At 45.2% G+C, this 20,608-nt stretch overlaps 1 protein-coding gene across 13 annotated transcripts in view; it reads left to right on the top strand.

Moving 5' to 3' along the window:
• The window catches only part of TRERF1 (transcriptional regulating factor 1), a 211,549-nt gene that overhangs the window by 184,132 nt on the left and 6,809 nt on the right, over positions 1–20,608 (top strand). For 9 of the 13 annotated variants that reach the window (XM_053602216.1, XM_053602214.1, XM_053602215.1 and 6 more), the window contains 5 exons: positions 1,355–1,430; positions 9,029–9,117; positions 11,580–11,693; positions 17,340–17,543; positions 20,015–20,262. In XM_053602216.1, coding sequence (XP_053458191.1) covers positions 1,355–1,430; positions 9,029–9,117; positions 11,580–11,693; positions 17,340–17,543; positions 20,015–20,262 — 731 coding nt within the window. The remainder of the gene's footprint in view (positions 1–1,354; positions 1,431–9,028; positions 9,118–11,579; positions 11,694–17,339; positions 17,544–20,014; positions 20,263–20,608) is intronic. The other 4 variants (XM_053602219.1, XM_053602222.1, XM_053602226.1 and 1 more) reach the window with 1 other exon arrangement.

Consider the following 20,608-nt stretch of genomic DNA (forward strand, 5'->3'; position numbering starts at 1 on the left):
ACTTTATGGCCCTTGGTAGAGTGCCGTGGCCTCACACAGCTCACAGCAACCTCCAGCTCATGGGCTTAAGCGATTCTCTTGCCTCAGCCTCTCGAGTAGCTGGGACTACAGGCGCCCGCCACAACACCAGTCTATTTTTTGGTTGCAGTTTGGCCTGGGCCGGGTTTGAACCCGCCACCCTCGGTATATGGGGCCGGTGCCTTACCAACTGAGCCACAGGCGCCGCCCCTGTTTCTTGTTTTTAACATTTTTGTAGAGACAGGATCTTGCTTTGTTGCCCAGGCTCGTCTCAGACTCCTGGTCTCAAGTGATCCCAAAGCACTGGGATTATAGGCATGAGCTACACATTCGCTTCTCAAACTTCTACTGTGCACACAAATCACCTGGGGAATCTCGTTACAAGGCAGATCCTGATTCAGCAGATCTGGACTGAGGCCTGAGTCCTGCGTTTCTATCCGCTCTGAAGTGGTTCCAGTCCTGCTGGTGAATGGACTACACATAGAGTAGCAAGATCCTGGGTCTTGGCCAGCACTCTTGGGAGACTAAGGCAGGAGGTTTGTTTCAGCTCAGGACTTCAAGACCAGCCTGAGCAAGAGTGAGACCCTGTCTCTACTAAAAATAAATTAGCTGGGCATCATGGTACATTCCTGTAGCCCCAGCTGCCCAGGAGGCAGAGGCAGGAGGATCACTTGGAATTGGAGGTTGCGCTGAGCTACAATGATGCCACTGCACTCTACTCAGGGCATAGCAACTATGTCAGAAAAAAAAAAATCCTAGGCCCTTAAACCATCCACTGCTCAACTCTACCTGCAGCATTGTTTTTCTAAAAGCAAAGGAGGTTGAAGGAGGCAGATTTTCTTGAAAGAGTTTATTTAGCTAGCACCTAGCTACTAGGCCCTCTGGAAGGATGATGTGCAGGAGTTATTTCTAATGCAGCTGTTTATGTTCAATTGCAGTGAAACTTGGAATTTTTCTGTACAACAGTTACAAATCACCCACTCATTTCCTCAGAGCTCTTCCCCAGAGACTCAGCCTCCATTCAGAGGAGGCCCCACCGATGGGTGGTAGGCCTCTGAGGCTGGTAGGCCCTCACGGAGGAAAGAGTCCAGTCTTGGCTATTTTCTGGGACGTGACCAGCAGGCAGGATGGGGAGGGAGGATGTTAGGATGATGAGTCTTGTTGGATGTTGAACAAAAGGAAGCCCCAGTTGGGGCAGTTTCCTTCTGGTTTTCCTTCTAATGCCCCCATCCTAGTCTGTGCAATGCTGACCCCTTTCCTCCTTTGGGTAAACAGTCTTCCAAGGACCCACAGACCTGTGAGTGACTCTTGTCTTTTTTTTCCCCTGGATCTGCAGGCTGCTCTGGAAATGCTGCTGCTTCGGAAGCCAGTCAGGTTAAAATGTCATCCTTTAGCAAATTACCACTATGCCGGTAGGTTGCCAGGAGCCCTGTGCCCTCTTGTTTCCTGGGGTGGCCGGCTCGCATGTTTGGTTGTGGCACTTTTTACTAATAGATAACACCAGTTCCATCCTAATCACCACCTGTGATCTCAAGGCCGAGGGGAGCCTCGCTGGGGGGGGGACTGAGTCTGTTGGCTCTGCACTGTCAGCACTTGTCTGTGTGACCACCTGCCCCTCACAGGTGTGCCAAGACCTGTGATAGTGGATGCTGCCTGCAGGTGGGCAATGAGACCCCAAAGAGGGTACAGCATAGAGTCAACAATAAGCAGCAGCCCCTGTCTTTGGAATCAGTAGCCATGGGTTCAACTCAGACTATACCTGTTAGCCAAGTCCCTGGGCCTTCTGCAGCCTTGGTTTTCTTCCCTATAAAATGGGCTAGTTTTCCATCCCTGTACCTTTTTGTGATGATTAGAAATGATATGGATAGCCCAATGCCTGGCCTATCCTGGTAGCAATTATTCATTTATTCAACAATTAATTATTAAATGCTTATTGTATACAAGGGACTGTGCTAAGCACTCATGCAGTCTAGAGTCCGAGGAGGAGGCAATTACTGAACAACAGGTCACACTAAAAGCAGGATAAAGACTTTATACACATAGGGTCATGCATGTGTGTGGGTTCCTGATAGCACCACCGTTAAGAGAAAAGTTGAAGACATCTTTGAAATTTGAATGGAGTGAGAATTGGAAAGAGAGAAGCAAACAGGTTGGGGAGTCTAAGAGATGACAAAGGTGAGATCAGCGTTTTCATTTCCATGGATTCTGGTAAACCTGTCCATTCCAAGGATCTCCACAAGCCTGCCTTGGTTCTCTGTTTCAAAGATAGCTGAATCCTCCAATGCTCCATGATTTTTAATCATTTGAGGTTTTCTTTGGTGACGTGGGCAGATCCTGTCTAGGTAGGTGCCAAATTGAGGATCTGGTAATACCTTTTCCAGTCCTTGGTTCTGGTATCTGGAAATGGCCTAAGAAGGCGAGGGCGTTTTTACAAATCCTGGCACATTCTCAATGTCTTTTTCTCATCACTGTTTGCCTCAAATGACAGGGAGCTTTCCTGCCTGTCATCACAAGGTAGAAAGGCCGGGAAGCTCCTCATCTAAGCACAGCAAACTCAGGGGTGTCTGTGCCAGCACAAAATGTGCACATGGGATAAGAAATCCATCATTTAACCAGTGGCCTAAGGGAGTCAGTTTCTTAATATTGTCTCCATCATGTCCTGCTTTGTGTCTGCCCTAAGTGTGGGTAGAAAGATTGGGAGTTCTCCCTAATCTGCCATGGAAACAGTTCAGTCTTCTCTTAATTCCTGGCATCATCTGCTGCCCATTAAACCCTGACAGGCTGTCCCAACTTCCTGGAGCCTGTCTCAAGCTTCTTTGGATAGTGGGCTGGCTGAAAGCTTCCCAACCATGTGAGATGCTGCTGCCCTCAGCCCTTGGGGTGACTGGGGTGGCCAGAGCCTGGGTTGGTCAACTCCAGCTGTCAGCAACTTCAATTTTAACTGAGCTCCCCTCCAGTTCTCCCCAGTGTGCCAAGCAAATATTATTTTTATGTGTGTCATGATACGGAAAAGGTCAGAAAGCTATGGACTAGAAGCCAACCCTCCCCCAGCAAAACAAAAACACTAAAATATTACCAAAAACTTTGAAACTAGAGGGCCCCGAACTCTGCTAAAATTAATTGATCTTTTAAAGTGGGGGTTTCTAGCTAATCCCTTGCCTATCCCTACCCACTTCCCCCACAGGCAGACCAGGAAGGACTTCCTGGAATCATTTCAACCCTTGGAGGCAAGAGAGGGGAGCTGAGCTGTGAAGGGTCGGTGTCCCCAAGACAAGGGTGTTCACCTATGTCTGCCAGTCACTTGCCTTCTTAGGAAGTGATTACAGACTGGGCCCCGGAGAATCTTCTAGAATTATGAGCAGTTAGGTCTGACCCAATGCCATCCCCTTAATGGTTTTTTTCCAAGCCATAGACGATGCAGCAGAGTCTACCCCATCATGTGATAGCTGTCAGCCACCACCTCGTTACCCTAATTCTGGCCCCCATGTGTCAGTGAACCCCACTTCCACAGCCTCATCCTGCCTTAGCCTTTGTGCTAATTCCAACCTCACCAGGACACCATCTTCTGGATCTCCTTTGCTTTCAGACTCTGTGTCTATACCCAGTATCACCCACCCTGACTCCCTGCCCTGAATCTGCTCTCTAGGCTCCCAGTTATCTAGGGAGAGGGTTTACATCTCCCAGGCCTGTCTGTGCCCTGGAGGGAAAGCTGGCCTCAGGGAGGAAGGCTGGAAGTTTAGGAGAAATAGACCTGTGAACATCCCTTCCTTACTCATTATCTTCTCTTTCTAGCCATCTCAAACAATCCACTAAGAAAAAGAAAAAGTGACCAGTGCTGGCACCCAGAAGAGACATGCTAGGGACAAAGGGACTGGTGGAATGGGCAACTTGTCCAGATCTAAGGCTGCTTGCTAAGGCCAGATGAGCCCTGTACAAGATCCGTAGAGAAAGGTGGTGGCACAGTGGCTCCTGAGGCTATGTTCACACCTGAATGCACGGTCCAGGCCTCTATCTCTCAGGACCTTTCCACCCATGTGTGCTTAGCAGTTGTTTGCGGTTATTCCCAGTTAGCACTTGTGCTGGGTGGAGATGGGCTGCATGCAGGGGAGTCAAGCTGAGGAGGATGCCTGGATGTGATTAGAGGGATTGCAGCATTTTTAATTTTCCCATTGAGCTGGTCATTCCTGCAGATGGGCACAGAGCGGAGGGGGTGTTAGAATTGGTCCTGACTTCTTGGCAAGAGTTCAACAGAGGCTACTGTCAGCTCTACCCACAGCCCAAACACCCGTTGTGTCCTGAAACCCTGACCTGAGCTCTGGAGATGGGGAAGAATTAGAAGAAATGCTCATTACAATGGGAGAGGCCTGGTCTCTGCCTTGGAATCTGCCCCAGTTAGACAAGGAGACTCAAGAGAATACTTTGCAAGAAACACAGATGTGATTTCATTTTTCAGGCATTCTTAGCCCATGTCTCTAGCTAGATAGAGAGTGGTTCCCTCAAAGGCAGGAACTGAGTTAATACTTACCCTCTTGCCTTCCCTGACACAGTGCTTGTAACATAAACATCAAGTGCACAAGCTGTAATTCTGGATTCAGGATTGAGCCCTCTCTCCTTTTGCCCCAGAGAGAACTTTTTAGCAGCCTGCTCCACCTTGTACTCCTCAAAAATTACTCAGCCTTCACCCACATGAAAAGCCCTACACAGAAATGAAGATCTAGTGTAAAAACAGGTCTCTTTTTTTTTTAACCTCTATCTTGTGTAACTGCAATAACAACATCTATAGAAGTTTTTAGAAAACAGAAAGGTCCTGAAAGATACTGCACTCTAACTTTCACCCCCTCCACGTCTCTTTTAATTATCTAGGTTCACTGTAGATTGTCCCCAAATTAGACACAGTCCAGAGCCTGTTTCCCAGCAACCAAAGCTCAAACAGTTTTCCTCTGGATACACTTCCAGCAGCAGTTTCATCCATTTAATTAGATGCTTTGTAATTTGCCTTAATCATCGTGTTAGAGGCCTGCTGATAGTAGCCCAATAGCCAGGAATCCCCAGGTAGAATAAATGAGTCCAGGGGAGGGGGTGTTGTCAGCCCACTGACCCTGTGTGCAGGCTGGCGGGGGGAGGAATAGAAAGTTAGAGGAGGGGCCAGGTGCAGTAGCTCTCACTTAAAATCTTAGCACTTTGGGAGGCTGAGGCAGGAGGATCACTTGAGGTCAGGAGTTTGAGACCAGCCTGAGCAAAAGCAAGGCTCTGTCTTTACTAAAATAGAAAAATTAGCTGGGCATGGTGGTGAGCACCTGTAGTCCAAGCTACTTGGGAGGCTGAGGCAGGAGGATCGTTTGAACCCAGGAGTTTGAGGTTGCAGTGAGTTACAATGATGCCCCTGTACTCTAGCCTGGGGGACAGAGTGGGACCCTGTCTCCAAAAAAATGGTGGGGGGAAGGATTTGAGGCAATCCCCTGCCTCAGTTTTGCATTTCCTCCAAGGCTGGCTTAGAATCTTGTCTAAGAGGAGGAATGTGTCCTCATCAGACATAGTACAGGAAAAGAGACACCTGAGCCTTACCTTGACTTTGAATTACAGGGGGGTCTTGGAGGCAGGGAATAACAGACTGAAAGTTATGAGCAGCCAGGAGTAAGGCTGTGAGATTATAATAAATACAGGGAACATTCATGGGACAAGTGGTCTTCAGAGTGCCACTCTACACGCATCAGCACAGGACAGCACTTGTCTCATAGTCCTGGGCTGATTTGAAATCTGCTTTCCAAGCAGCCAGTGAAGATCCAAAACATCCACTGAGCACCTCCCTAGGACCAAACACTGTCCGTCACAGTGCGACTGCCACCATCCCCACAGGTGAAGAAACTGAGATCGGTTTAGTAGACTTGCCTGGGGTCACAGAAGGAGTAAATGGCAGAACTAGGTTCACGGCCTACAGTCTCCTGGCTATTGTCACTCTTTTTATCACAGCTCAGTGATACTATTTAGAGAAAGCACAGACGTTATTTATCTGTGGCAGGCTGTGGCCTAGGAATTTGGCCCAACAGCCCAAAGGTGGATTCTCAGCTTTCACAGGCAGTCCTATGATCAGGAGGGCAGGCCTCGAAAATGGATTATTTGTTGTCTGACTCAGCTGTTGCTCCTCGCTTCATGGATGCAATATTGGACAGACGCACACACACACACCACTACAGCAAGATCCTAGGAGGAAGCCGTCTACTGCTGTCTAAGCGCACGCCCCCTGACGCAGCCCCTGCAGCACCAAGGAGAAGGGATAGCGTGCAGCCTACGTCCAACCCAGGCTGAGTCGTGCAGAATGCTCACTCTGGGATCAGGAAGACAGAAGACCCCATCACAGAGCAGCAGCTTTAAGAACCACTGGAGTCAGGAGGGGGAAGGTCTCCTTCCTTCCCTGTGAGGTTCAGGGATCCCCATTACAGGCTGAGAAGTTACTTTACCTTCTGTGGGGTTGCATCTGGCTAGTCAGGTGGACACTTGAAGGGACATTCTTCTTAGAGGCAAACAGACCTGGGGACTTAGCACTGCTTTTTGGATCAGAAGTCAGATGATGAGGTATCCTCTGTAGAGATGGGGTGCTGCCTGAGAAACCCAAGCAGCCCTGTTGTCTTGCCATGTCTTAGAGCCGGACTATAACTCAGGAGACATGGTCTGGCTGAGGTTGGGATCAATGTCATTGATCTCATTGAAGGTTTCATCAGTCCCCTGAGGCCACATCTGAGATGCAGCCAAGGGCCGCACAGACTCTGGGCTTGCAGCGGGCAGCACATCAGCCTTTTAAACTTGGTGTCTAGCAGTGTGACTTGTCACCACTGTAATTTTCCTCCATCGTTATCTTCAGGACCCCTCTTGCCTATTTGTTGTTTTGGTGAATATATAAAAGGAACCATGACTTTTCTCTGGTTGTTTGGCCGAATTGTTGGTTAATCCTTTCTGTCTTCATCTTTCTGCCTCTGCTTCTGGGTAAGGGGCATGTGTGGAGCTGGAACCCGGACAGAAGTTGAGGAATGCTGATGGAACTGCTGCAGAGCCTTAATCCCACCAACCTCCTGTACTCGCATCCACTCCAGCAAGGCTTCTCCAAGTCCTCCCCTCACTGTGGCTGTGTGTGCACATCCAGAGATGTCTGGTCCCCCAGAACCGGTGGAAGATGCTTCCCTCTGTCAAGGATCCATTTGAAAGCTGCTTTCCTTCTGGAAGTCGAGATAAAATTTGCAAACCAAAGAAGTTGGGTGGTGGCCCTTCTTTTTTGAAATCTGAACCAAAAGCATATTCTGAATCTAGGGCCAAAGCTCTTGGCTTGAAAACCCATCACAGAGGGTTAAATAAACACCTTATTTGAGCACAGAGAAAGTGTTGATTTAAGAAATCTGAGTTCGCAATCAGTGTAACCTGTCTTATTGTACCCTCAATGAATCCCCAACAATAAAATAAAAAAATAAAAATAAAAAAAGAAATCTGAGTTCACCTCTCTGAGCCATGTATTCTGTTGGTGATCCTAGGGTCTCCACCTGTAGTCTAAGGAGGCCCCGTCCTGCCCATGGCGGTTTCACTGGATTCGCTTCTTTTGGCCAAAATTTAAAAGAGGCAATTCAGGTTTCCCATACTTCAGCACCATCAGTTGACCACAGCAAAATAGAAATCTGAGACTTGAATCGCTTCTCGGCCTTTTGGCTAAGATCAAGTGTAGAACCTGAGACTTGCCCTTGACCATTGTTTGGGGTATTAGGGCACTGAGAAGAACTGGAGGAATCTCAAAAGGCATGGCCATGTACATCCAAAGGCTCAGAGATGTGGAGAATTCAGCAAGCCAGAAGAATGGGGCCAGGTTTTCTTTAGGGTTGAACCATGTCTAGATTCCCAAGAAATGGGAGTCCTCTTAGAAGCTATGACTATCTGTTTATTCTGCTTTCTCTTTCATGGAGGAAAAAGACATAACTACCAAGTTTAGCCAGCAAGATAGATATACCAGCCAGGGCCCATGGAACCTCTTCCCCATCAGTCTGCAAATCTGTCAAGAACTGGTCCCACTCACCTGTGGCCTCATCTGCTTTTCCTATACCAGAACCCTGAACTTGAGCCATACTGGATTACTTTGAACACTTCCATTTCTTCATCTGTAAGATGGGATGATGGAGATACCAATCTTACCAGGTTAATAAAACCAAATGAGTAATAACCGTCAAGTACTTAGAAACTGGTGCATAGTGAGCACTTACAAATGTTAGCTCTTTTCTCCTAGCACAACATCTTGCTTGTAGTATACACCTAAATACCTGTTAAATAAATGAGCGGATGAACGGAGTGCATCACCTCACCGCTGCCTCTGTGTCTTTCTTGCCTGACTTACTTCTGTGTGTCCTTTAAAACTCAACTCCGGTATTTTCTTTACCTGGAAGCCTTCCTGGCTGCTGGCCCTAACCTGAAAGTGGTGGTCCTCCATTATGCCTCCTCACCTTTACCTTTATAATTAGTTCTCACCTGGTACCTAGTGGCCGACTGGTTTGTCTCCCTGGTAAATTGTGAGCATCTTGAGGGTAGAGAGTGGAGACTGGTGAACCCAACCACACCCTAAGAGTGCTTGCCGCACGAACACTTGCATTTGTGAATGTAATCATTAGGTAAAAACTGTACCTAAAATTTTTTGAGCTCTTACTGCTTCCCAGTTATTAAGGTGGGCACTCTTTTGTGTATTATCTTTTAACCTTCACAAAATCCTACGCAATGGAGGCAATTACAGTTATTCCCATTTGTAGGTAACAAAGCAGGCTTAGGATAAGTAACTTGCCAAGATCAAGACCATAGCTGGGATTTGAAGCTAGATGTCAGAGATGCTGACCATTATTACTTTATCCTGTGTTTTTGTTCAAACAGGAGTTTGTCTTGTATTATCACTCACTAGACAGTTGTATTTTGAAACTTAACTAAATGAACCAGAACCTAAAAACAGGGAACTCTGAACTGTTCTCATGAAGTCTGTGTTTTGTTGTAGGTTCGGACAAGTGGACCTCCCTAGAAAGAAAACTGTTTAATAAAGCACTAGCCACTTACAGCAAAGACTTTATTTTTGTACAGAAGATGGTAAGCATGATTTTCCCCATTATGGACTTGAAATTAAATTGGGGAAATTGTACACATAAAGGTAGAAATATTAGGAATATCCGGTTACTAGTTTATCATTTGTGCAAAAAGTGTGCCTTCCACGCCTTGCAGGTAAAGGATGGTGGTTGATACGGGGGGGGGCTCCAGTGCTGGGGGTCTGTGGGATGAGAGAAAAGAGGACACATGATTTGAATACTGCTGTGATGGAAGTTAGTTTCTATCTGAATAAAAATGTGTAATTCACAATTCTAGCAGAATAACTAGAAATGGGGTTTCTGTTTCACAGTTTATATAGTATATTTGATCTATCATATTTCTGACAGAACTTTTTTCTGGGAAATCAGGAGGATATGTGGCCTCCCCTTACCCAATAACAGAGTTTCTGGTGTCAAACTCATGATGATAATGACAATAATAATAAAAATAGTACCTTATGTACCCAGCATTTCATAGCAAAACTCTTTCTCATAGATGAAATAGCACTTTATACAACAGATAATATAGGCTTTAATTGGCTAAGAGGTATTTTGGGCTAAAAAATTTAAATGGCCAGGCATGTTAACATGCACCTGAGGCAGGAGAATTTCTTAAGCCTGGGAGTTTGAAGCCAGCCTGGGCAACACAGTGAGACCCCCATCTCAAAGAAAAAAAAAAGTTAAAATGATTCACAGTGCTGCAAAAACTGACATATGATAGAGTATATTGTACTAAGGATAATTAAGAATGTTCAGGTGCACCGATGATGGGGTCACAGGTGACAGCTCACACAAGCCCCTGGCTGAGCTGAATGGTCCCCAGTAGTGTAATGGGTGACCGGTCTCCTGTTGTTAATCTAGCGCAGCGTTTTTCAACCTTTTTTTACCTCATGGCACACTTGAACCTATAGTTAAACTTCTGCAGTACGCTTAAATTATGTTGATCAAAAAAAAAGTAATAAAAAAGAATATACTCACTGTGCTTTGAACTTCTTACAAAAATAATTTAATGAAAAACAAATAATAATAATTTAATGATCTTTAAAAAATTTTGCGCCACACCAGGTGAAAATCACTGATCTAGAGCCTTGCCTAAAAGAAAAAGGCATGTTTTGCCTCTGACTTGCCCCCGCCTCATCTCTGCATTTGGGCCTGCCTTTCCTGCCCCCAGGCCCTTTGCTGACCTGTGTGCTTAGCAGCTCCCATGTTCCTCTCTCTCTTGAGTCACCGTCCCCCAAGGCTGGCCTGGCCTCGGCCTCACTCCTTAAAGGCCCTACACTATCAGTGGATGATGGATTCATGTGTTGTGCTTGCCGGGAAACGTGGCTTTTAAGTAAGGGCTCACAGGGACAGCATCCTCACTCCCCGGATTGATTCTAGTGTAGAAATTCCAGCTCTCAGGAGGATGTAACGGGGGCAACTCAGGAGACCGGACTTCTGGTGGTGTCCTTCACATCTCACTGTGTAGGTGGCCCTCTTCCCACCCCACGGGGAGGGCCAGTCTCCTAATCTGCCTCCAGAAAACCCACATCATTGACCTCACCAGAGCATAGAAACAAAACAAAGGAATGTTCCTGCCTTAAAATGCATATACCTTTGCACTTTTGAGGGGGGGACAGGGCAAGGCTTATTTCTTACAACATCTAAGTTGTGTCATCCTAACTGTCACCTTATATTTCTATTACATTACTAAGGAACATTGCTCATAATTAAATTTTGAAGGTCAAACCAGAGAGTTAAACACATTCGGGCATATTAAATGAAAAAGAAGCTGATTTTATGGGTTAAAAAATTGAGTAGTGTCCACAGGGACTGATCTGAAAAAATCTCCAAGCTATCGTAAAAAAAAATCAAGTTGCGGGTGGCGCCTGTGGCTCAGTGAGTAGGGCGCCGGCCCCATATACCGAGGGTGGCGGGTTCAAACCCAGCCCCGGCTGAACTGTAACCAAAAAATAGCCGGGCATCATGGCAGGTGCCTGTAGTCCCAGCTGCTCGGGAGGCTGAGGCAGGAGAATCACGGAAGCCCAAGAGCTAGAGGTTGCTGTGAATCCTGTGACATCATGGCACTCTACCGAAGGCGGTAAAGTGAGACTCTGTCTCTACCAAAAAAAAAAAAAAAATCAAGTTGCAAAACATTGTACTGCAATCAAGTTGCAGTACATTTACAATGTACTGCCTTTTGAGAGGAAAGACGGTAGAGGGAGGAATATGTTTTTGTGTTTGCTGATACATTTATAAGGAAATTCTGGAATAATAACCAAAAAATTAATAGAAAGGGCTGCCTGTGTTGCAGGGGGAGGAGGGAGGAAAGATATGATGAGGAGGATTTTCATTGTATATGTTTTTTATTGAACTCTATAAACCTATTTATGACCTACTTATTACAAAATTAAATATTCAAAGAATTTCCCTGCTTTGTCTTGCTGCCCACTGCTGGAGCTAACCTTGAGCTCGCTTTCCTGACAGGTGAAGTCAAAGACGGTGGCTCAGTGCGTGGAGTACTACTACACGTGGAAAAAAATAATGCGGCTAGGGCGGAAGCACCGCACACGCCTGGCGGAGATCATTGATGATTGCGTGGTGAGTGAAGCTGCTAAGTCACTACGTGCACTGGTGCAACTCCCACCCCGCACCTGGGTTAGTAAACGGCTGGCGTTTGCTTTGGCTTTGCTGCCGAGACACTAGACAGTGGAGTGAGGGGGTGTCAAGGCCTGGCTCCCTTGCAGGGTGCAGGACTTGAGTTCTTGATACAGTAGGGAAGGCATCCTGAGGTTAGGCCTGTAGCTCGGGTTTATTTATGGGGGTGAGGGCATATAGGAACCGAGAGAGTTAAGCCAAGATAGTTCCTCCTTCACTTGGTTGGTTTAGAATTGGTGTCCTGACCTGGGATGTTCCCTTCTGATCCTTCCATGTCATAGATGCTGTTGATCGGAGACCTTAACATGCCTCAGAAAGATAAGGAAGCCCTAGGAATTTGCCACAGTCCCTGTAAAGGATGAGCAAGAAGAGCTTGACCTATGGGTAGTGGCCAGGAACTCTTAAGGAACTAGTTAGCAGTGTATAGATGATTCTAATCCTAAGGGCACCATTATCCTTGGCATTGACTGCCTTTATCAGCAGATAATTGAAGTCATCTGCACATTACAATTACGTACATACCAAAGACATAAGATCCAACTAGTCTCTGAACCTTGTATGTGTGGCTTTGGTAATTATGATAACTTGCGATCCTTGCAGTTAACTCTTCTCTCTGCATCCACAGCCAGGGAAATCTCTCCACACTTATAGAAAACATAACCTACCATACATGTGTATCAAAAAAGCATGTCTTATGACAGATTACTAAACTCTAGCCTTGATCATTATCAGTGAAAGTGTTTGGAATTCATGACTTAGGTTGATATTCATAATTATATTTGCATTCCCATTTGTGCCCCAGTTATAAGAGTTAGCTCACATGTCAGTTGTTTTCTGTAATGCTTAAATACCACTTTCTTTGTGCCAGGCATTATGGTAGGGACTTTACAAATAATGACTCATATAACCCAATTTAATTTATTTAATACCAAGCATATGAGGAAACTGAGGCACAGAGCTTAAGCAAGTTGGCCCCTGTCACACAGCTGGGGAGTGTGTTGTGTGAGCCTGATGGCCTTGTGCAGCACTGAGGAGCAGTCACCTGCAAACTCTTAGAGAAGCATACAGTCACTTAGACTCATTAATGCTTCAAAGCCTAAGCTTTTACGTAAGAATTGGTCTTAGCTATGAAATATATACGCATATATAAATTTACATTTGGGCCAAATACCAGATACAAATAAAAATACAAATAAAATTCTGTAGAATAAAATAATATTGCCATGTTTTCAGTCAGCAATGGCAGTATTCTGTATTCAGGGTTTCCTGTGGCCAAGGCTTTTGTTTGACCGGTTTTAAGTAGTGATGTATTATATCAGAGTAGTTTTGCTCATCTGTGGCCTAATGTTTAAATAAACAGTACAGCCTCCTCTGGTTCAGTCAGCTAAAAGCAATTGAATTTCCACAATGTAAACAGTAATAAACCTGAGGATGTTAAATTGCCTCTTGTTTTCTCTGCCTCCACCATCCAGAGCATACATTCTAGTCGGGAAGATATAACATACACAAGCGGGAATTTACTGCAAACCCCAAGAGTATTTAAAAGCGGTGTGAAATGTGAACCAGAAGGTCCCAAGGCCTTGAGAACTCTCCCAACCTGTTCCACCATTTTATAAGCAAAAGGTTGAGACCCAGAGAGGGGACAGGGCTTGCCCAGGGTCACACAGAGCATGGCTTTCCAAATAAATAGAAGCACACTAGCCTTTAAAACCTACGACCTGGTTCCTAGGCTTATTGACATGTAACATAGGCAGATGACGTAGATGATTTGCAAAGTCCTTTCCAGTTCTAGAATGTTATGGGCTATGTCGGTACCATATTTTGGAAGAGGGTAAAATCAGAAGATCTGGTTACCTAAGGTAAATTGGTGTCTCTTAGGCTTTGGTGTTACCTAGGACAAAGCCTGGCACAACATAGGCACTCAATAAATACCACATTTATTGAATAAGTGAATGTTTTCCCAAGATAGGAGTCAATCTGGTTTGTAGCAACTTCCCCTCTGTGAACTCACTGGAGGGAAATGGAATGAACAAAGGGATGCTGAGCGGAGGAATGTGGCAGTGAAGATGTTACCACACCAAGCCAGCCACCATCTTGGGCTGACTAGGCTTTGGAGATGGGTCCAGGCCAACATGTAGCTGCCAGTGAAAGAGGTGAGAATAGGATACCCAAGAGTGCCACACCTTCTTAGGCTTATTCACCAGGAGCCAGTATTAGGCTGGGTCAAGGGCATCCACACCCCATCACTGTGAGCTTAGGGAAGGCAAAGGGCTTATGTGCAGAGATGACTCAGGCTCACAAAAACAAGAAAGTCTTGATTTAAGGCCAGCAAGGTAGCTCATGGCTCCTTCCCAGGCACTGTGTGCACAGTCAGCCTTCTGAACTTAGTTTGCTGAGTGGAGATGAAAAATTTGGATCATACAAAGACTAAGGAGGGTGCAAAAGGTGTAGTCCGAGGACATAATCCTGCTCATTGTCCTCTGGGCCAGCCAGGGACACCTGGGATGGCTCTCCTGATCATGTATCTTCAGGGTTTTGCTAAAGGGCAGTGACCCATTTTACTCCTGATGGAACATGAAGGAACATGTACAGGTAGCTCAGGGGTGACTGAGAACTTAAAGGGGAGAAGGGGAAAAAAGGAAGCTTAACAGGGATGACTACTCTTTAGGTAGCCAAGAGGTCTACAGAGCACAGTTGCTTGCTCAGCAGGGCTAGTTGACCTCTGGCCTGAGGCACCACAGACCCTTTCCCCACTGGAAACCAAAGAAGGGGATCAAGTAGGTTCTATCCCCTGCCTGTGCTAACACCCCACACTTTTAGCTGTGACCGGAAGTCAGTGCAATTGACTGAGGCAGTTAACTGATGTTGGGAACAGCAATTAGGACTCTAAGGACCAAGGTAGAGATCTCCTCTGGTGTCAACACCAGGTCACCTGCAGCGTGGTCCATTGACAGGGGCCTTGAGAAACATCCAGTAACTGGCCCTGGTGGTTCTGAGAGATTTAGGCTCTGTAGCGGACAAATGTACACTTGGGAACACTTGCAGCAGGACCAAGCGGTTAAGAAGGCTGAGGTTTTGGAGTCAGGCCAGATTTTGGAAATCAGTTGAGCTTCTTTTTTTTAATTTTTCCTTTTTCTTTTTACTTTTCTTGAGACAGAGTTTCACTCTGTTGCCCTGGATAGAGTGCCGTGGGATCATTGCATCATTCTTGGTCACAGCAACTTCTGTCTCTTAAGCTCAAGAGAACCTCCTGCCTCCCCCTCCCAAATACCTGGGACTGCAGGTGCCCACCACAATGCCTGGCTGGTTTATCTACTTTTAGTAGAGATGGGGTCTTGCTATTGCTCAGGCTGGTCTTGAACTTGTGAGCTCAAGCAGTCCACCCCCCTTGACCTCTCAGAGTATTAGTATTACAGATGTGAGCCACCAAGCCCAGCTCAGTTCAGCTGCTTTTTCAGCTGTGTGACTTTGAGGAAATTATTTCCCTGGCCAATTTCCTGATGTGTTTAAAAAAGAAAAAAAATCATACAGTGTTGTATGTGTGGTAGAAATTTGTGTGTGTGACACCTTATTCATAGCAGGCATTCAGAACATTGTCATCATTGTTTCCATTAATGACACTCAACACTGAAGTCTGTGTCTTAGAGCAAATTTGGGTTGTTTATGTTTAAACTTGCCCTTTCTCATCATATGAATTCCATTTGCATGCCTGCGAAATAAAAATCTCCTCCTCCTCCAGGAAGTCTTATTGTGGGCATTCAGGGTTTGAAGAACCGTGTTAAATATATAACCTCCTCCCCACCCTCTATTTGCTCACCTTCTACTAATTTTGGAATATTGCTGAATGTTTTATTTCACAGTACATCATAAAATGGCCAACTTGTTGATACAGAGTTCTACACATTAAGATTTTTGCCCTCCTATGTTTGTATCACTTAGTCACTTTGGTGAGCCATATGGCTTGATTTTGTGATTTGTAGATTACCAGTTGAAGTAAAGCCCATCTAAATTCCTCAGACATACATAATCCCAGTACAGTATAATTTAATCTATAATGTTGTGGCTGTATGGAATATTTCTTTTTCTAGGAATATATAAGCCCAGCAATGGCATTGAGAGAAAATTATAATTATAGCAACTACCATGAAACAAATGCTATTCTCATTAAGAGTTACTGTGGTCTTGAACTTGTGAGCTCAAGGAGTCCACCCTCATTTTAAACACCAAATTGTATTTTCAAATACATCTCGTTCACAGGTTATCTCAGATAGGCATCTATGTGATGTTAAATGTGGACAACACTGATGCAGTGGAGGAGAGGCTGCATGCTCATACTTACACACACAAATCCCAATACCGAATGGGAGAGAGGAAGCTCCTAGTTTCTGTATCCCAGGCAACTGCTACTCTCAGAAATCTTTATTCCTCTCGGAAATTCTGGCTTCTGGCAATCACAAGTGCGCCTAGACTTAATATCACTGTGTGGGGTGACAAAGACTAGAACCCACCTGCTTTAAGTGGTAGATGTGCAAAGAGAGCCTGTCAGAGGAAAATAACCTGTCAGGCTGGAGGCAGCTGGGCCTCTGCTTCCCTCGTTTGTAAAACGGGAGGACTGTTTACACCTTACATGGTGACATACTTCATGTGAAAACACTTTGTAAACGGTAATACTGAAATAAAACTGCTGTAACACTTTCTGTGGTCCTCAGCCCTTTCTGGGCCTGCAGGAGCCAACATCCTAAAGTAGTTTCTTAAGTAAGATGTAGAAAGAAGGCCTCCTGTGCCCAGCCTTCCATCCTGGCACAGGCAGAGCACCCGCTGCAGTAACTTCCTATTCCGTTAACCTTGAGGAAGGCAGGGACCTTCTGCTTAATTCTCCATGTGGCTGTGGTTTTGAAGTGGAGGAGAGGGGACGTAGAAGCCGAAGGGATAATTATTCATAGAAAATGTTTTTCTTGCTCTTTTTCATAGAATATACCTCCAAGGTATGAGTAAACAGAAACCTTGACTACACTGCTTTTTCCAAGCCCATGGTCAGAGACAAAAGAAAAAGTACATGATAAATAAAAGGGATTCTCTCTTCCATTTTCTGACCAGACCAGAGGAAGAGCACCCCATGTGTCAGTGCTCGTCATGTGTCCAGGGTCAAGTCCAACATCTCACATGTCAGTGCGTCAGAAAGCCTGAAAACAAATTATGACTGGTCTTCATTCTGTCTCCAAGGGGGTTTCCATAGTATTGTTATAGCTTGAAATCCCTCCTCACTACTGTGAGATGAAAATTCAGTCATTTTCAAAATCTGGGGTCTTAAACAAGGGGGATCTCTACATACAGATAGCACGAGGGACCCAAAGTGTGGCAGAGGGAATTAATTCCTTGACCTCAAAATTCCAAGCATCCAGATACCCAAACTTTTAGAGATTATGCCCAGCAGGCTCTATTGGCATTTCCTTATGCAGAAAGAAAGTGACACAGTGACACAGCCCCAGCATCCAGCCCTCTCTCCTCTACTGGTCTGTGAGTTCTTTTGGTCACTAAGAATGCTATTTGGGGATTTCCTCCTCTTCCTTTTATTACCTTTAATACTAGACAAGTGAAGAAGAAGAAGAATTAGAGGAGGAAGAGGAGGACTTGGAAGAAGATAGGAAATCCACAAAAGAAGAGGAGAGTGAGGTGCCGAAGTCCCCGGAGCCACCGCCAGTCCCCGTCCTAGCTCCCACAGAGGGGCCACCCCTGCAGGCCCTCGGCCAGCCCTCCGGCTCCTTCATCTGTGAAATGCCCAACTGTGGGGCTGTAAGTGTCTGTGTTGTCTGGGGATCTTTTTCATAAAATGACAAGCGAGGGACGTGCAGCTGTGCCTGGCTTTAAGAGGTGACATTTTGAAAGAGTGCACTCTCAGCAGTGCGAGTTTGGCAGCGCACACTGCAGTTGCTGTTGTTTTCTTATGCATTTGGCCAACAGATACTTAGAGTGTGTGTTCTGTGTCAAGTATGATGCTGCATATTGGTGGACACCAAGAAGGTCCCTGCCCTCAGGCTCTGCAGTGAGTGTCGGCCTCCAGACTATAAGCTCCATATTTCCTGGGGCCCATGAACTCACCTGGGTTGTGTGTCCCACCAGGGGAGCCTGCGGACATAACTGGCCTTTTATGATATAATTATTTACCCCTGCTGCCTGCAGTTTTACCCAGTTGGAAGGTTTTTATTGCATATAGTATTACTAATTCAAATGTCACTAATTTGAAATCTGAAAAAGTTGTTATAAAAATTTAGGTAAGTTTCTTTGTACTCCAGGGGTAGGGGTGAAAGATTTACTAAGTAAATTAATCCTGTAAACAAGCTGAAAGGGGATCTCTGTAATTGCCTAGCCTAGTACTTTTTAAGTACTTTAGAATCATCATTTAACTAAAATAAAACAAGTTCACTATTTGGTCATTCTCAGTACTTAAAGAAAGGCCTTACCAAATCAGTACTGGCCTCGTCTAAGCCTCCATGTGCACTTTCAAAGATATCTTTTAAGGTTATTTACTTTGGACTCTTAAACTCCCACTGGTCCCCTACTCATCTAAACTGGGGAACTTTTCCCAAATCAGGTTTCTTAAAGCCAGGCACACCTATATAGGTGAGATCTAGAGGTATTACCTCCAAAATGAGAATGTTGTTCCTTTCACAGGAAGTCCCATTTTCCTCAGGTTAGTGTCTTGTCTTCACTTGAACATGATACAGGACAATACTGTTTTCCAGAGTGTATTGAAGGCTGCTTATTGAGTCTTGTCACTTAGATGGAGAAAGCAACAGTCTTTAAAATATTTTGATCTTAAACAGAAATTCATTTGATTCACATTTAAGCAAAAAAAAAAAATTGAAAAGTACAAAAGAAAAAATATATATATATAATATCCATTTTTTAACTTTTAGAGAACAGAAGAAATGGCTAGCTTGTGTCCATCTTTGATATTTAATGACGTGGCTTCTTCACTCCATCACTGCCTTTGTATAGAACGCTTTGGTGCAGGGATTATTGAGATTTAACTTTAAATGACATTATTTCTTGGTGAATTTATTCAGAAATTGGATGCTTCCTCAACTCACAGTTTTTGTATACAATAAATTGTTTACTGAGTAGGAAGTCACTTTTTTACTTTTCCTAATCAGAAATTCTGAGCAAAGTAGATAATTTTTAATAACTTTTTAAAAATCATAGGGGGAGAAAGCATACTTTTATTCCTTGCCCAACAATGGAGGCTTTGGTTTCTAAACTGGTGACAGATTATTTTCTCTGTAAGACAATAAACAGAGCCACCACTACAGCGGGGCACCGGAATGCGTATTCCCTTGGATGAGTTTAAGAAGCTAGAAGTTGGGGTGCTTAAATTCGTGGTATGCATTGCATCCCTTTATAGTGGTGGTTCTAAACTGGGGGTGTAATTTGGCAAGGTCTGGAGACATTTTTGTCACTACTGGGAAGTGCTACTGCCATGTGGTAGGTAGAGGCCAGAGAGGCTGCTGAACACAGAATAACACAGGCCTCCACTACAAGGGATTGTGCAGCCCAGAATGGAGTGACACTGGGGTTGAGAAGCCCTGCCTATGGCAAGCTTCAAAGTACTATCCAGGTTCCTCCCCCTTTAAAGTCATTTTGTATTAAAGTTTGGGGGTCTTCAACATCGGGCTACTGATTAGGCTTTGTATAATGTGTAGACTATGTCAGAGCACTAATCAGTGTCTTTCAAACAGTTTGCGGGGTGCTATGAGTAGATCGAACTGAGCAAACAGACTCAGTTCTGGGTGCTGTCTCCATTTCTGCTAGAGCACCTCTGCTTTTAAGCTGAGCTTGAGCTCTTGAGTAAGACCCAATTAGTTAAAAAAAAGAGAGAAGGAGGGATGGAGGGAGAAAGGAAGAAAAATAAAAGGGAGGGAGAGAAAGAGATAATTTTAGGCTTAAAAAAGTATACAGAAGAGAAATGGCCTGCCTTAGCGGCTTACCAGTTAGTTCTGACAGTGGATCTAGACCCCTGTGTCTTGTCTTCTGTCTAGAGGGCAGCTTTGTCCTTTGTACCATGCCACACTGCCTCTTGCCTTCTGGTTGTAACAGTGATGAGGTTTCTATTGGCACAGCAGTATCGGTTGTGGTATTTGATCCTCCCTTTCTGTGGGGTAGGCCCAAAGTTTACTCATATGAAACCCTTATACCCATTGTTAGACACTGTTTCAAGTATCACATGTTCACCATTCAGTAACTAATAACCCTAATTTCCTTTTCAGGACTGTAGATGTCATGTCACTCCCTTTCTTCCCCAGGTGTTCAGCTCCCGACAGGCACTAAACGGCCATGCCCGCATCCACGGGGGCACCAACCAGGTGACCAAAGCCCGAGGTGCCATCCCCTCTGGGAAACAGAAGCCTGGCGGGGCCCAGAGTGGGTACTGCTCAGTGAAGAGCTCGCCCTCTCACAGCACCACCAGTGGCGAGACAGACCCCACCACCATCTTCCCCTGCAAGGAGTGTGGCAAGTAGGTGCAGTGGGACCAGGGACTGAATCTGAGTTTGTGATGGATAATTGCTCTGCGAGTACCAGGCCAAGATGGTCTGGGATTTCCTCAACTGGAAAAAGAACCTAGAGTCCTAGACTCTCAAAACTCTTACTCATACTGTCCTTGGGATCTGTATGGTACACCTTGTCTCTGGCTCAGAACATGGCCATCCTGATGTCTTAGAGCCTGCAAAGAATGGATGTCTTCAGAGCATGACAGACCTTCACTCTTTTCCAAAAATGGTGTGTGGGAGTCTGATTCCCACTTCTTCCCTTCACACCCAAACCATATTCATTAATGTTGCTGTCTTTGCATCCCTGCTGAA

Source organism: Nycticebus coucang, chromosome 9 (genome assembly GCF_027406575.1).
Source record: "Nycticebus coucang isolate mNycCou1 chromosome 9, mNycCou1.pri, whole genome shotgun sequence".
Lineage (NCBI taxonomy): Eukaryota > Metazoa > Chordata > Mammalia > Primates > Lorisidae > Nycticebus > Nycticebus coucang.